The 16,397-nt window shown below is 43.2% G+C and overlaps 2 protein-coding genes across 6 annotated transcripts in view; one reads left to right on the forward strand and one right to left on the reverse strand.

Moving 5' to 3' along the window:
• RNF115 (ring finger protein 115) overlaps positions 1–4,133 on the reverse strand; it is a 65,930-nt gene extending 61,797 nt beyond the window's left edge. Inside the window, exon 1 of the mRNA XM_034989860.1 lies at positions 3,885–4,133. Coding sequence (XP_034845751.1) covers positions 3,885–3,986 — 102 coding nt within the window. The 5' untranslated portion in view covers positions 3,987–4,133. The remainder of the gene's footprint in view (positions 1–3,884) is intronic.
• Positions 4,134–4,218: 85 nt separating this feature from the next.
• Positions 4,219–15,758, forward strand: POLR3C (RNA polymerase III subunit C). Of its 5 annotated transcripts, none has more exons than XM_034989858.1 (15): positions 4,219–4,475; positions 5,487–5,653; positions 6,814–7,069; positions 7,180–7,365; positions 8,565–8,653; positions 9,411–9,515; positions 9,648–9,740; positions 11,951–12,031; positions 12,292–12,343; positions 12,693–12,753; positions 13,196–13,346; positions 14,099–14,200; positions 14,328–14,377; positions 14,801–14,950; positions 15,607–15,758. In XM_034989858.1, exons 2-15 carry the CDS (start codon positions 5,507–5,509, stop codon positions 15,686–15,688), a joined length of 1,605 nt encoding a protein of 534 aa, XP_034845749.1. In that variant the 5' UTR covers positions 4,219–4,475; positions 5,487–5,506; the 3' UTR covers positions 15,689–15,758. The 5 variants fall into 5 exon arrangements, with proteins under 5 accessions (XP_034845749.1, XP_034845745.1, XP_034845748.1 ...); XM_034989854.1 differs by having other exon boundaries at positions 4,280–4,475; positions 9,594–9,740; XM_034989857.1 differs by having other exon boundaries at positions 4,280–4,475; positions 9,630–9,740.
• Positions 15,759–16,397: the final 639 nt, after the last annotated feature.

Below are 16,397 nucleotides of genomic sequence, written 5' to 3' on the forward strand. Positions count from 1 at the left end.
GTTACCCAAAAATACACAATGCCATTTACCCAACACATGTAAACTTGAAACCCTAAGCGTTTTAAAGCATATAATCAAATTCTCTTATTTTAAAATTCAAATTTTACTAAAATTATTTTCACTGTAAATAGGAAAACACTTTTCATAAGAGAAATTCCTAAATCTATAGCTACTTCTAGAATAGAGATTCTTATTTTTTTTTTTAGATTTCTATGTATTTGAGAGAGAAAGAGAGAGCGCTGGGGGGGGGGGGGGGGGGGGGACAGACTCCCTGCTGAGCAGGGAGCCAACACAGGGCTCAATCCCAGGACCCCGAGATCATGACCTGAGCCAAAGGCAGATGCTTAACCGACTGAGCCACCCAGGCACCCCAACAGAGATTCTTTTCTGATGTCTAATGATAACAGTACCACTGAATGTATTTTCATTCTAAAATTATCTTGATTTCTCCTCATTTCTTTGTATCTTTCTCTTTTTTTGTTTTTGAAGATTTTATTTATTTGGCAGAGACACAGCGAGAGAGGGAACACAAGCAGGGGGAGTGGGAGAGGGAGAAGCAGGCTTCCCGCAGAGCAGAGAGCCTGATGCGGAGCTTGATCCCAGGATCCCGGGATCATGACCCGAGCCTAAGGCAGACGCCCAAGGACTGAGCCACCCAGGCACCCCGATCTTTGTATCTTTCTAAATAAACCTTTTGTTCTCTTATCTAGGAGGATCCAAACTAAAGACACACAAAGTAAAATGGATAGATCAGGATTAGCAGTAAGACGTGTTATTTCACCAAATTAATTCAACTGAATTTGGCTTAACCTACATAGCATTAGGCATATTCCATTCTCTCTCAGGAGTTATAACCAAAATTATTTCTTTTAATACAGACATTAAAGTTAGTTGGGCCCGTGAATCTTTCAGAGTAGTAGGACCGACAGGAAAAACAATCAACAAAAACAAAAACCTAAGGGGAGTTTCGGGGCTGAACCACTGGGTAAGCTATTGCTATTACCTGCACTCACTTCCGAATGTATCAAGAAGTGCTATACCCTAGAAATCGGGGAAGGGAGAAGAAATAAGAGTTCCAAAACCCTGCAACTTAACTCCACTGAACACCATTATGATTCTACGGGGGGGGGTGGAGGGGAGGTATAAACTGGCAAGAGATGAGATGGCTCTGAAGCAAGCAGTCCTTCCCACCAACTGGGTCAAGAAACCCACCTAGCAATATAGCTCATTAAAAGCTGACAGTAAACTCGATACTCCACCTCTGGTTTTCAGAGAGGACAGCACTCAGGAATGACCGTTCTTGTGATTCAACTAGCACAAGAGGAAGCACCCTTTTGAGATGCAAATTAAATCAACACGAAGACAAAGTTTATTCCAGAAAACCTGGGTCTGGCTACCCTCAAAAAGACATTTGGTTTCCAATCACATTTGTCCAATTCAAGAAACAATGCATGCCTACTTATGCTGAGTACTTATAGTGAAGGAATCTCAAGTTCACATAAAAAAATTACTTTTATAAAACTCTTCAATGTTCTCCTATATATATGAAAATCATATTACTGACTTACCAGTGTTGAGTTGGTTTTTCAGTAGCAGTCAGATTTGTACCGAACCAGATACTTATCTGATCTGATCATTCTTACAACCATCATGTTCAAGGTGACAGCTTAGGCTTAAAGATCCATGAAACAAGATGAAATTGACTGGCTCATGCATGAATCAAAACTATAACCCTGACCTCATTGCACCTTTTCCTAGAAATGCATAACAATGATTTACTAAATGTTCCTTCCTTCTCTTTTCTACAGTCTACGCTATTCTCCTCAATCTGAATTCTACCTATCCTTCAAAACTCAACTTAAATCCTATCTCAACTGTCACTTCCCTGACTTCACATCACCAATGCTCTCATATCCCCCTCTCACTGAATTCTAAACCACATACTATCCACCCTCATTCACCTATGTTGTTACTTTTTCCATGTTTGTCTTGTCTTTCCAACAGCATAGTGAGGTCCTGAAGGGCAGGAACCACATATTCCTTGAATTCCAGAACATTCAGCTGAGAACTTTGTATGTATGCAGAAAGTATTCAATCTACACATCAGTCATGACAGATAATAAATGAGACTAAAAAGGTCAAGAACTTCTCCTCCAGGCATCAAACAAAGGCTTATAAAAACACCTACCAAGTCTTTCAACCTATCCCTTTTCAAGAGCACGAAGTGGGGACTTGAGATGTTAAGAGAAGATATAATAAGTTCTGGGAAGTTAGACTGTTTTCTCACTCTTAAAGGCAAACAGTGAACAGCACTTAAAGATCAGAAGACTCCAATGTTCAACAGGGCATCACATTCAGTGTGGCACTGGTCACACACATACTGGCTGAATTCCAGACTCCCTCTCTGTGGTTAGAGAGTTCCGGAGGCTCTGGTGTCCGCTGGCAAAACAAAAACAAAAACAAAAACAAAAAAACCAAGGCACCTGCTCTTCTTAGCACTGAGATATAGCAAAAGGCATGCACACACACACACAGCTGAATCAGCAAGCAAAAGTAAAATAGCACATAGATAAAACTATGACCCTGGAGGGTGTGGGGCAAACAGAGGAAAGAAAATGCCATAAAATCCTGGAAAAAACACAACTTTTGGGTGAAAAGGCTAAAATACCCTTGACACACTTAATCACTAGACTCCATTTGTGTTTCTAAGGAACAAGACATGCATGCAGACACACTTTAGGAGGATTTCTCACAGACTGTATCTGAGACAGTAAATAACGGAGGTAGAGTTATGTAGCCACCCTGTCTTAAGGTTGAACCTGGATATTTCCAAGGAAAAGAACAACCATAACTAATTCTCAGGATGGTTGGCCAAGGGTAGATTTACAATTCACCCTTGTGGGTCTCCCTGCAATAGTTTATAACCCAACCCAAAAGAGCTGGGTTTGGAGTGTTGCAGCTGGCTAGCCTGCTGCAGAAGCACATTCTTCACACCGGTAGCACCACCTCTCCAGGGGCTAACAGACAATCGGGCAGAAACTGGTAAAAAACAATTTTATGTCAAAGGATGCAGTCCCCAGCATTCTGTCCTGGATCTTTTTATTAAGTGAAGAGACAGAATCGGGGAAGGGGCGGGGAAGGGAGGTGATGCTAAAGACACTGGCAGCAGGACAACCAAAATAACCAAGTTGCAACAATATGTCCTGCCTTCTTCCTAAAGCCATTTCCTTCAATAGTGACAGGGAGCACAGGCAGTCTGCAAGTCATTAGTATACTTGTTTTCACTTTCACAAGAGCCTTGGAAACCACTGAAGAGCAAAATCCTCCTCACCTCCCCAGTTACCTGCCGCCCCTCTCTTTCTCTTCGTGCTTTCTTCCTTCCTTCCCTAGAGACAACCGAATAGGGACAATCTTCAACAATCCGCTATTTGGCTCCACTGGGGATGGGGGAGGGGATCCGGTTAAAAGTGGGAAAGGCCACAGAAGAAAAGTGAGAAGCAACTGCAGAAAGAGTATCGAGAGGGGGAAAGAGAGGTCAACGTGGGAAGGAGACAAGGTGAAAAAGAGTGAAAGAAAACTGAGGCGAGAGTTGTCAGAGAACTTGCTAAGAAAGACAAAAAGATGGAGGGGGACAGGTAAAGGGCAGAGAGGGAGGGAGGAGCAAGTGGAACATCCGAGGGGGAAATGGGCTGGGCGGGAGTTCCGGGGCCAGGGCCGGGACGCCCGGGATTTGGGGCCAGCGACCAGAAAACAGTGAGCAGAGCGTATTTGCGAGACTGGTGTCAGAGAAATCAGGGTTGTGCGAGAAGGTGAAGACCCATTCGGGGACTTCGAGGCGAAGGATCCACGCGGATGCCCAAGCGCAGAGGGTACGGGGCTCTTACCGGTAGTTTGGGGCTGACCTCGCCCTTGCAAAAGTGGCAGAAAAACCGGTGCGCGGCGACAGCGGCGCCTGCGCCCGCCCCGGCCGCCGAGGCCTCCGCCATCTTTCTCTTCCGCCGCGGCTGTCCGAGAGGGCAGCGGCCCGTCCCTTGCCAGGCCGCTACCTCCCGGCCGCGGTCGCCGCCTCCGCCGCTGCCGCTTCCTCAGTGCGGCCGGCCGCTCCAGAGCCCGCGTCGGTCACGTGAGTGCGCCGGGCCCAGCGAGCCGGCGGCGCGGACGGCGACCCCGCGGCCCGCCTCCCAGCACCAAAGAGGCGCAGGAAGGAGAGTCCGCCCGCCGCAGCCCGCCCGCCGGCTCCTCAGACAGCGGCTCGCAGGTCCTCCAGCCTTCCAGCGAGAAGAAAGAAAGAGCGTCACCGGAAACCACCGAAACTCTGGGGTAGAGCGGCACGCGTTGTTCCCCTTTCCCTCCTCCCGGCTGTCCGTCCTCCTGCGAGAAAGAGCCGTGGGCTCCCCCTCTGCCCCGGCGGCCAGCGGGAGCCGCAAGAAGCCGCCGTGGACAGCTCGGCGGCGTTAGATTGCATTGACCCAGAGGTTAGTGGAAAAAGCTCCCTGGACGAAGCGGCCCCGTCCCTGGACGAGGGCACCAAGTCTGGAACGGGAGCCTGCGTGAAGGGAATGAAGAGCCAGGAGCTAAGCTCCTTGGAAGTCCTTTTCCGGGATGGCACAGGGTCTGGGGATGGTGCCCCAAAGACGTGTGGATGGGAATATTGAGCTGAGAGGCAAAGACTCGGCTTCGGGGGATTTGGGAGAATAAATGAACAAACTAATAAGGAAGTAATTATACTGTATACTCACTATGTCTGTTTCTGTTTGTATCTACTTTGTTAAGGAGTAGAAATTTTAGAATTAAATAGTGCCCTTCAGACAACATACTTCGTCTCCTATTTGAAACACCCAGTTGAGAAGCTTTCCTTTACCTCATTTTCTTTTTCTAAGTTGTCATTTTCTTTATGGACTGGGAATGACACTACCTGTTCATTCCCAATGGGCTGTGAACAGTGGCCTTAATTCTTCCAATCGATGAAGTATAGAATCTAAAGTCTGTGACATCGCAAAACCATCTACACCCAATTTTTAAGGAAAATCAGAACCACATATAATCCCATAAAGGTAAATTTGGCATATAGTCTTCCAGTCTTTTTTTCTATGCATACATATTTTTCTTTTTTGTTTTTCATAATTGAATTTTCCTCTACATTTTGCTTTCTAACCTGCTTCTTTCACTTAATGAACAATTTTCTGTGCTCATACGTATTATACTTTGTTTTAAATGGTGGCTAGTATTCCATTGTATGGGTATGCCATCATTTATTGAATTAACTCCTTATTATTAGACATTAGGTTGTTCCCAGTATATCAGTATAATAAGGAGAATAACAGTGACATTTTTATTATTTTCTTGAGACAGAGTATCTAAAACGAAATTTTTTTAACATGTAATGTCAAAATTGCCCTCCAGAAAGTACATGAATTTACACTCAGCAGCTCTACTTCCACCATAAGAGAAAAATTTTCCAACATATGGCCTTTATTTCCCCCTAGCTCTGAGACTCCTCAGTACAATGACTCAAGCAGAAATTAAACTTTGCTCTTTGTTGCTGCAAGAGCATTTTGGAGAGATTGTAGAAAAAATTGGAGTCCACCTAATCAGAACTGGCAGCCAGCCACTGAGAGTAATTGCCCACGACACAGGAACATCACTGGATCAGGTATGTGTGGATGACATTAATTTGCTTTCATTCTTTTTCTTTTTTTTTTAAGATTTTATTTATTTCAGGGTACCTGGGTGGCTCAGTCATTAAGCATCTGCCTTTGGCTCAGGTCCTGATCCCAGGATTCTGGGATTGAGCCCCGCATTGGGCTCCCTGCTCAGCAGGGAGCCTGCTTCTCCCTCTCCCACTCCCCCTGCTTGTGTTCCCTCTCTCTCTGTGTCTCTCTCTGTCAAATAAATAAAATCTTAAAAAAAAAAAAAGATTTTATTTATTTATTTGAGAGAGAGAAGGGGAGTGAGAGGGAAAAGCAGACTCCCCTCTGAGCAGAGAGCCCGATGTGGGACTCAATCCCAGGACCCTGAGATCATGACCTGAGCCGAAAACAGATACTTAACTGACTGAGCCACCCAGGCATCCCAAATTTGCTTTCATTCTTTTACCTACCTTTGAATATTGTTCCTCCCCACACCACAAAATAAAAAAGGGAGAAAGTCTGCCCTAGGAACAGAACAGTGTTATGGGGGCGGGGTGCTTGCGGGGGATGAGATGTAGGCCTTAAGGTTCTGCTTCTCAAGGTATTCCTGGTTTATCATGGCTTCTTAGGCAGATCTTTGCTCCTATTATGCCACACCTCGTTTATTCATAAGAAGTCTATTAATCTCAGTGCTACCTTTAAGGTATGAGAATAATGGAGGGGAAGTACATTGTGCTTTGGGGTTTTTTTGTTTTGTTTTGTTTTTAGAGAGCACACACACACACACATACGCCCACAAGGGTGAAGGAGGGGCAGAGCGAGAGGCAGAATCTTAAGCAGGCTCCACACCCAGCCTTGCCGGTTGTGAAAGCTCAATCTCAAAACCCTGAGATCATGACCTGAGCCGAAATCAAGAGTCAGATGCTTAACCCATCTGAGCCACCCAGGCACCCCACGTTGTACTTTGAATGATCAGCGGAAAAATGAGCATCATAGGGAGGAATCTTACTGATTTCTTCCATTGACATGTGATTCTTAATAACTTATCCAGTGGAGGGAGGAAAGAAGCACAGAGATCCTTAGCCAGCCATCTCCTAATACTTAGTAAACTGTTAGACAAAAATGGGCAACAAAAATGAGCCGTGTCATCAGATCTTTCCTCTTTCTTTTGGGTCCTGTCTAGGTGAAAAAAGCCCTTTGTGTACTCATCCAACATAACCTGGTGATATATCAAGTGCACAAACGTGGTGTAGTGGAGTATGAAGCCCAGTGCAGCCGGGTGTTGCGAATGCTTAGGTATCCCCGGTACATCTATACTGCCAAAACACTGTATAGTGACACTGGAGAGCTCATTGTGGAGGAGCTGCTATTGAATGGCAAAATGACAATGTCAGCTGTTGTGAAGAAAGTGGCAGACCGACTCACGGAGACTATGGAAGGTCAGTACTGTATCCATAGCTGTTAGCAAAAGCATAGATTGGCTGGCTGCAGGACTGCACCCTCAGCTAACTTAGGCCATCTCATCTGCCTCTTTCCTCCTGTTGTGCAGATGGCAAGACCATGGACTATGCTGAGGTATCAAACACATTTGTGCGGCTAGCAGACACACACTTTGTACAGCGTTGCCCCTGGGTGCCTGCCACTGAGAATTCAGACCCGGGGCCACCGCCACCTGCCCCCATTCTTGTCATCAGTGAAAAGGACATGTACCTGGTTCCTAAACTGAGCTTGATCGGTAAGGAATTTTGACCCCTGGGACTGTGGATTCTTCTTCAATGATTGTTATGAATGAATGAATCAATCAAGCAGTTACCGTGAATTTACCCTGTGCCAGATACTGTGGTGTAAAATGATGGGGAAAAAAAAAAACCAAGTCCCTGACCTTTTGGGGCTTAAACCTAATGTAATCTAATTAACTTACATTAATCAAATAACCGCATAGATATATAACTAATAAACTGTGATTAGTACTATGAAGGAAAAGTATGAGGTGTTTTTTTTTTTCTTTTAAGATTTTCTTTATTTATTCATGAGAGGCAGGCGGGGGGAGGCAGAGGCAAAGGGAGAAGTAGGCTCCTCGTGGAGCAGGGAGCCCCATGGGGCTCCTGGGATCAGAACCTGAGCTGAAGGCAGACACTTAACTGGCTGAACCACCCAGGCACCCGAAAAGTATGAGATGTTATTAAAATATATAACAGGGGACCAGACTTATCAGGGTTTAGAGCACATGCTTCTTTGAGAAAGTGGCATTTAAGCTAAGATTTGAAACAGAGGTAGGAACTAACCAGTGAAGTAATGTATGAAGGGGTACAGAGGATAAACATTTTTGGCAAAAGGAATAGTGTGCAGTGAGAAAAAAATAGGATATTTGGGGAAGTAAATATGGGTCAGTGTAGTTAAGGCATGGTGAGCGACGAGAGCCATGCAATAAGGATAGAAAGGCAGGGGCTAGATCATGCAAGACCTCATACAGCATCTGTTCTTTATCCTAAGAGCAAAGGAAAACCACTAAAGGATTTAAAGAACGTGACATGATCTAATTTGCATTTTTAAAAGATTTTTCTGCTTGCAGAAAGGGTGGGGCAAAGGTAAAATGTAGACAAACCCAGTGAAAAATTAGATACAGAAAGGGTGAAGGAGACAGGGATAGCAAGAATGACTGTGTGTCTGACTTGCATGTTGGGGAGGATGATGGTCCCACTCACTGAAAGGAAGCATTTGGAGCAGGAGCAGTTTGAGGGAGAAAGATTAGAACTTTCTTTTTTGAATATGTTGAGCTTCGAATGATTTCATCATTGCCTTGGAATTTCTTGTAGCTCCTCGGCAATTTTAACCTAGAGGCAGCTGGAGATGTCTTGGGATGGAGGGACACCTGCTCTGAGGTTCAGTGATTTCCTGTATTCATATGAGATGTAACCTAGCTTTATTTGGCAGGGAAAGGTAAAAGGAGAAGATCATCTGATGAAGATGCTGCTGGGGAGCCCAAAGCCAAGAGACCAAAATACAGCACAGATAACAAAGAGGTAATGGGACCAGGAGTCCTCATCCTGAGGCAAGGCAGAAAGAGCACTAAGATAACAAGTTTACAAGGGAGTTTACAAGGTTGAGAAGTAGTAGGATTATGAACTTCATTAAATATTGACCAAGAATAAACAAAGTGTGAACTCCATTGCTGTCTCCCTTCTGAGGCTTAACTTACTTCAGTCATTGGACAGACGTAATGGCTTATGCCAAAAAAAAAAAAAGGCCTTCTGTTTTCTCTCTATGAAATAAGAGGCAAGGTCATGTGCTGAGAGCAGGAAGAGAGGGTAAGGGAGACTTAAAGATACTGGAGAAGAGTTCAGATAAAGATTAGAAGTGAGTTTAGAGAATCTGAAGTTGGGTATTATGAATTTGTCTTGTCAAGGCACTAATCCACATGATTGAATGATTTTTTTTCTACCCCATGTAGTTGCTACTGAATAAGAAAAGGAATAGTGGGGCGCCTGGGTGGCTCAGTTGGTTAAGCGACTGCCTTCGGCTCAGGTCATGATCCTGGAGTCCCTGGATCGAGTCCCGCATCGGGCTCCCTGCTCGGCAGGGAGCCTGCTTCTCCCTCTGACCCTCCCCCCTCTCATGTGCTCTCTCTCTCATTCTCTCTGTCTCAAATAAATAAATAAAATCTTTAAAAAAAAAAAAAAGAAAAGGAATAGTGAACAGTTAAATCCAAGCTCCTCACCAGAAAACTCACCATATTCCCTGTATCTAAATGTTTCTCTCTAATCCTTTTCCCCTCCCCAGCCTGTTCCAGATGATGGGATTTATTGGCAGGCCAACCTTGACAGATTCCACCAGCACTTCCGTGACCAAGCCATTGTCAGTGCGGTTGCCAACAGGATGGACCAGGTGATATCTAAGTGGGTGGGATGGTGGCCTGAATCAGGAACATTCACTTATTTGCCAGATGTGGCCATTGTCATATAGCCAGAGCCAGCCAGCAGAGTGAATTCTGAATTGCAGTTCACTTTTCAAACCCAGACCAGCAGCGAGGTCGTGAGGACCATGCTTCGGATGAGTGAGATTACCACTCCCTCTACTGACCCCTTCACCCAGCCACTGTCTTCGAATGAGGTGATTTTCATGTTCGTGTACTACTTTTCTGACAGACTGTTGGATATTTTAATTCTTATACACAGAGCCTGGGTTTAGGTTGAGGTTTGAGCCTTTGGAAGAGTTTTTATTATTTGAGGTGGGACAGGGATTCTCTTCAGATGGTAGGTACTGAAATATTTGGTCTCTGGGGATCCATCCCTTAAGAACCTAAACCAAAAAAGTGCTCAACATTGCTCGGCATCAGGGAAATCCAAATCAAAACCTCAATGAGATACCACCTCACACCAGTCAGGATGGCTAAAATTAACAAGCCAGGAAATGACAGATGTTGGCGGGGATGCGGAGAAAGGGGAACCCTCCTACACTGTTGGTGGGAATGCAAGCTGGTGCAGCCACTCTGGAAAACAGTATGGAGGTTCTTTAAAAAGTTGAAAATAGAGCTACCATACGATCCAGCAATTGCACTACTGGGTATTTACCCCGAAGATACAAATGTAGGGATCCAAAGGGGTATGTGCACCCCGATGTTTATAGCAGCAATGTCCACAATAGCCAAACTGTGGAAAGAGCCAAGATGTCCATTGACAGATGAGTGGATAAAGAAGATGTGGTATATATACACAATGGAATATTATGCAGCCATCCAAAAGAATGAAATCTTGCCATTTGCAATGACGTGGATGGAACTGGAGGGTATTATGCTGAGCGAAATAAGTCAAACAGAGAAAGACATGTATCATATGACCTCACTGATATGAGTTCTTAATCTCAGGAAACAAACTGAGGGCTGCTGGAATGGTGGGGGGTGGGAGGGATGGGGTGGCTGGGTGATAGGTATTGGGGAGGGTTTGTGCTATGGTGAGCGCTGTGAAGTGTGCAAGACTGTTGAATCACAGATCTGTACCTCTGAAACAAATAATACATTATATGTTAAAAAAAAAAAAAAGAAGAAGATAGCAGGAGGGGAAGAATGAAGGGGGGGAAATCAGAGGGGGAGACGAACCATGAGAGACTATGGACTCTGAAAAACAAACTGAGGGTTCTAGAGGGAAAGGGGTTGGGAGGATGGGTTAGCCTGGTGATGGGTATTGAGGAGGGCACGTTCTGCATGGAGCACTGGGTGTTATATGCAAACAATGAATCATGGAACACTACATCTAAAACTAAGGATGTAATGTATGGTGATTAACATAACATAATAAAAAAAAACATATACCCCCCCCCAAAAAAAAGAACCTAAACCATTTTCTTAGTCAAAGTACAAGCTATTCCTAATTGTTCTAAGAATCCACTATTTGTAATCTGAGAACCTTTGTTGGTGCTCAAAACGTTATTTGGCCCCTTATATTTGTTTTGTTCAGTATACTAATTTTGTGTATTTTAAATTTGTTTTTAATATACCTGTTTCTTAAAACATGAATATTTAATGTATCAAATACATTTTATTTATATTTCATAATTATATTTATCCATATTAAATATAGTTATATTTTCATTTTATATTATTTTAAAAATTTTAAACTTCTTACATAACAAAAATTTCAGGGCTTTTTTCTTTCAACAAAAGTAATTACATGACCTATATTCAAACAATAGAAAAGTATAATTTTTCTAAGTTGTAGCCCCCTAAACTTCTGGGAACGGTGGGCATGTTCTATATCTTATTGTGGGTGGTAGTTACATGGGTATATGTAATTGTCAACACTCATCAAACTGAACCTCTAAAATCCGGGTTTGTTATTGTATGTAACATACCTTAGCATAAATATATATATAGTTTTATGTGATCCCAGCTCAGCCCCAGGGATTCTTGTTCATAGTTTGATACCTCTATTTATTCAGACCTTTTTTTATGTATAGTCTCACATTTATGTAGATATAGGTATATTTTTTTTTAGCAAAAAAAAAATAGGATTATACTCTACATACTGTTCTAAAGTTACTTTTTTCATATGACAGTATATCTAAGCCTTTTTCATATCAGTATATATAGATCTCATTTTTTATGGCAGTTTCATGTTCCATTTAGTAGCCATGCTGTACTTTATTTTAATCAGTTCCTTATTATTGTACATTTGGATTGTTTCTGGTTTTTTACTCTTACAATGTTGCTGTATATTTGGACATAGTTATACTTGTGATATCTGAAATTAAAACATCTTTATTTCAATAATGTTAGCAATTCTAAGTTCCCAATCCCATTTTCACCATCTCTTTTTGCTCCATAGATCTTCAGATCCCTACCTGTTGGCTATAACATCTCTAAACAAGTTCTCGATCAGTATCTCACTCTACTGGCAGATGATCCAGTAAGTCTGTTTTTTCTTTTTTGTTTTTTCTTTTTCTTTTCTTCTGCTGTGTTTACAATTTATTTCTGCCACTGAAACCTGGTATCCTTCTTCTGTAGCCTCATTTTCTACTTAGCCAGCTCAGACAGTTTCTCTACCATCATCTGATAGGAGGGCTACCTGCTGCAGACTCTTGGCCAGATTTGCTCCTTTGGAAATGGAATCACTGGACTTCCCATTCAGTTAACACACTCTCTCTGTCTCTCTGCTTTTTTTAATAGCTAGAGTTTGTTGGAAAGTCTGGCGACAGTGGTGGAGGAATGTATGTCATCAGTATCCTTAGCAGTTATTTCCTTACAGTCAGGCAGCCTGAACTATGAAGAAGAATGGTGACTTACGAAAAAAAAATTGGCTAATATTTAGTAGACTAAATAAGTCAGAAAATTGAACTAATACATTGATGATAAAAAAGTAAAAAGGACTTTTAATTAACCGAATTTTAGTTAAGCAAAACCCTGACTTAAATCCTAGTAAATTGAGTTTTTGAAATACTTACAAACCATAAATGAGACCAATGTGAAAAACAAAACAGCATTTCAATTTTGAATTAGAGACTTAGGATTAAAACTAAGATCACAGTGACCAGGCCAAAACATTACTGACCTTAATGCTCTACACGAAGACCTGCATAAAGCTCTAGGATCCCTAGCCACAGCCACTCTGGAGTCTGTCGTACAGGAGAGGTAAGAGGGTCAAGGGTCACCCTGCTCAGGGTTGGGGTCCACACTTTATTTGAATAAGCAATTTGATCATTATGTAAGCACCCAGTGTACATACATCTTGGTGCATCTTGCCCATTTTTCCACTGGACTGCTACAGATCCCATCCACTACTGCTCTTCACCCTAAATACCCTAACGCTTAATTCCCAAAGATGCCAATTAACCAGGCTTCCTAAAGCCTTTACTTACAAATGCAGGAACTCAGGTACTCAGGTGAGTCAGTGGGCGGTGACTCCTTTATGATTAGCAGTACCATCATCAATCTGTGGAGTTGTGAAAGAAATCCCTGACCACTGTTCCTCTCTCTGGTCCTTCCTCCTTACATGGAAACAGCAACCGCCATTTGTGACTAGGAGCTAAAACTAATCTATGTTATGCCATTTGTTCTCTTTACTCCTTTCCAGGTTTGGGTCTCGCTGTGCCAGAATATTCCGTCTAGTTTTGCAAAAGAAACACCTGGAACAGAAGCAGGTAGAAGACTTTGCAATGATTCCAGCAAAGGAGGCAAAGGATATGCTTTACAAGATGCTCTCAGGAAATTTCATATCACTCCAGGTAAGCAGTGGCATAACAGTCACCAAGCAGTGGAGCTGGCCGAGAGTGAAAGAAACTTCCGAGGCAAACATCCTGAACCCCAAGCAAACTCTCTCTCCAGCTCTGAGACAGAAAAAAAAAGATTAACAGAGACATAGCAAGCACTTGAAAGAGAATTGGGAAGCTTTAAATGGCCTAGTTAAAAAGAGGCACAGCCAAGAAATCACCCCAGAATTGCCCTTTTTCCGTAGCTCCTAGTCCTTGTGATTTGTCCTTTCCTCAGGCCTTAAGTCTATTATAGATTAAATCTGCCAACAGTATCTATTGGGTCCTCACTGTGTGCACAGCCATGTGTATGCCCTATGAGGAAACAGACAGAATGGATTAGGACATCAGAATCACAGTTCTGCCTCTGACCCAGTTACACTGAGCAAATTACCTACTATCATTTTTCTCATCAATAAAATGGTGATGGATGGTGGTAATAAAAATAATATGGTTTGCCCTAAAGATCAAATACAATCTACGTGGCATATAAGCGTTGCTCAGAAAATGTTAATTGCCTTCTCTTTCTTCCCCACTGAAGATGCCTACAGTCAAATAGAAAAAGCTCTCCATGTGGCTGATTTTGCTGTAAACACAGATACTGAATGACTGGGGAAGAGGAAAATATTAAGTGAGAGAGCTGAGTCGTTCTGGATGGGACAGGTGTTTACTTGGCATTTCTGAAGAACAGTATGATTTCTTTTCTCTTTCTTTCTATGGACAAATAGGAAATTCCCAAAACGCCAGACCATGCCCCATCCAGGACCTTCTATTTATATACTGTGAACATCCTGTCAGCTGCCCGAATGTTGCTGCACAGGTGCTACAAGGTAATTTCTCTGGACCTTCTCCCCACTCCGTCCACACAGACACATCTCACCCTCATGTCCCCTTTAGCCATTTTACTTGAGCTACTTAAATAGAACCATGTGCATTTCTTGTCTTCTCTCCCCTCAGAGCATAGCCAACTTGATAGAAAGGAGACAGTTTGAAACCAAAGAGAACAAGTGAGTAGCATTTTCAGTTGAGTAATTACATTTTTCAAGGTCAAAGTCTTGAAGGGCAATTTCCTGTAGAAATAACCAATAGAGACAATAACTTGTCTAGTTGCATTGAATTATTGGCTTAGGTTGACCTAAATCATACATTAGTCTAAACTGTTCTGATATACCCCCAGTGAAATAATTTTGCAGATTAAATTTATCAGAAATGTACAAACTGGCATTAAACTTTACGTGCAGATGAGAGGCAGTGAGAGCTTCAGGGGTGAAGTCATATTTCTAGTTAAACTTGTAAAAACTGTCTTTGGAAGGTGGTAATATCCACTTTGACCAGGAACATGGGAGAAGAGGGAGTTATGCCGTAGGGCTAACGGGTGAAAGAATCACCAAGGCTAGGGGACATGCCTCAGAGTTGTGTTTGCCTGACAGGCGTCTACTAGAAAAGTCTCAGAGGGTGGAAGCCATCATTGCATCTATGCAGGCTACAGGTGCAGAGGAGGTACAGCTCCAAGAAATAGAGGAGATGATCACAGCCCCCGAACGCCAGCAGCTAGAAACCTTGAAGCGCAATGTCAACAAGTAAGCATCATAAATCTCAAACCTATGTTTCAAAATACCTTCCAGACAAGTCCACCTCAATACCCTGCTATCCCTCCAGCCTCACCCAAGCAAACCTAAACTCACTCTCTTCTTCCCCAGCTCAATTGGTAGAACTTAATCCACCTGTTTTCCTAAGCTTAAAAACTCTGAAAGCATTTCAGCTTCTACTGCCTTACTACACACTCTTGTTCACCAAGTCTGTTGATTTAACTTCAGTAATGTGTCTCAAATCGGGCCTTTCATCTTGGTCCTCATGCAGGCCTTCATCACTTCGTTCCTAGACCTTTATCACTTCGTTCCTAGACCTTTGCAGTCATCTCCCCCTTCATACCATCTCTTACAATGCTCTCGATGCCATTCTCCATGGCCTCTAATCTCAAATAATGAATGTTCCGTCTGGGCAAATGCTTTCACTTTTTCTTTTTTTTTTCAAAGATTTTATTTATTTATTTGAGAGAGAGAATGAGAGAGAGCACATGAGAGGGGGGAGGGTCAGAGGGAGAAGCAGACTCCCTGCTGAGCAGGGAGCCCGATGCAGGACTCAATCCAGGGACTCCAGGATCATGACCTGAGCCGAAGGCAGTTGCTTAACCAACTGAGCCACCCAGGCGCCCTGCTTTCACTTTTTCACTCAGGTTGGATGCCAGTGAGATTCAGGTGGATGAAACTATCTTCCTGTTGGAGTCATATATTGAGAGCACCATGAAGAGACAGTGACCCAGAAGAAGAGCCTTTCTCAAAAACTCTGGGGAGATTGGAAGGAAAAATAAAGGAGGCGCCTGATGCAGTCTTTGCAGTGAGATACATTGCCGATTCTTTTTTTTTTTTTTAGATTCTATTTATTTGAGAGAGAAAGTGAGCAAGTGTGTGCACGAGAGAGAGAGAGAGCAGGAATGAGCAGAGGGAGAGGGAGAAGCAGACTTCCCACTCAGCAGGGAACCTGATGTGGGGCTCCAGCCGAGGGTCCTGGGATCATGACCTGAGCCAAAAGCAGATGCCCAACCGACCGAGCCACCCAGGTGCACCCATTGCCAATTCTTATACTGAAGTGCCCTCTCTATCCCTACTGCCCAGAATACACCAGAAAGAGTTTGACATGTTTTTTATTTTTTTTTTATTTTATTTTTTTATTTTTTTTAAAGATTTTATTTATTTATTTGACAGAGAGACAGCGAGAGAAGGAACACAAGCAGGGGGGAGAGGGAGAAGCAGGCTTCCTGCCGAGCAGGGAGCCCGATGTGAGGCTCGATCCCAGGACCCTGGGATCATGACCTGAGCCGAAGGCAGACGCTTAACCAACTGAGCCACCCAGGTGCCCTGACATGTTTTTTAAGATTTGCTGATCCCGTCTTATCCCCATCACTGTATTCTCCCCTCATCAGATCTCAGTGGGGGAAGAAAGGACCTTAAATCAACCAGATTAATC

This window comes from Mirounga leonina, unplaced genomic scaffold (assembly GCF_011800145.1).
Source record: "Mirounga leonina isolate KUSES-001 unplaced genomic scaffold, KU_Mleo_1.0 Mir_493, whole genome shotgun sequence".
NCBI classification, from domain to species: domain Eukaryota; kingdom Metazoa; phylum Chordata; class Mammalia; order Carnivora; family Phocidae; genus Mirounga; species Mirounga leonina.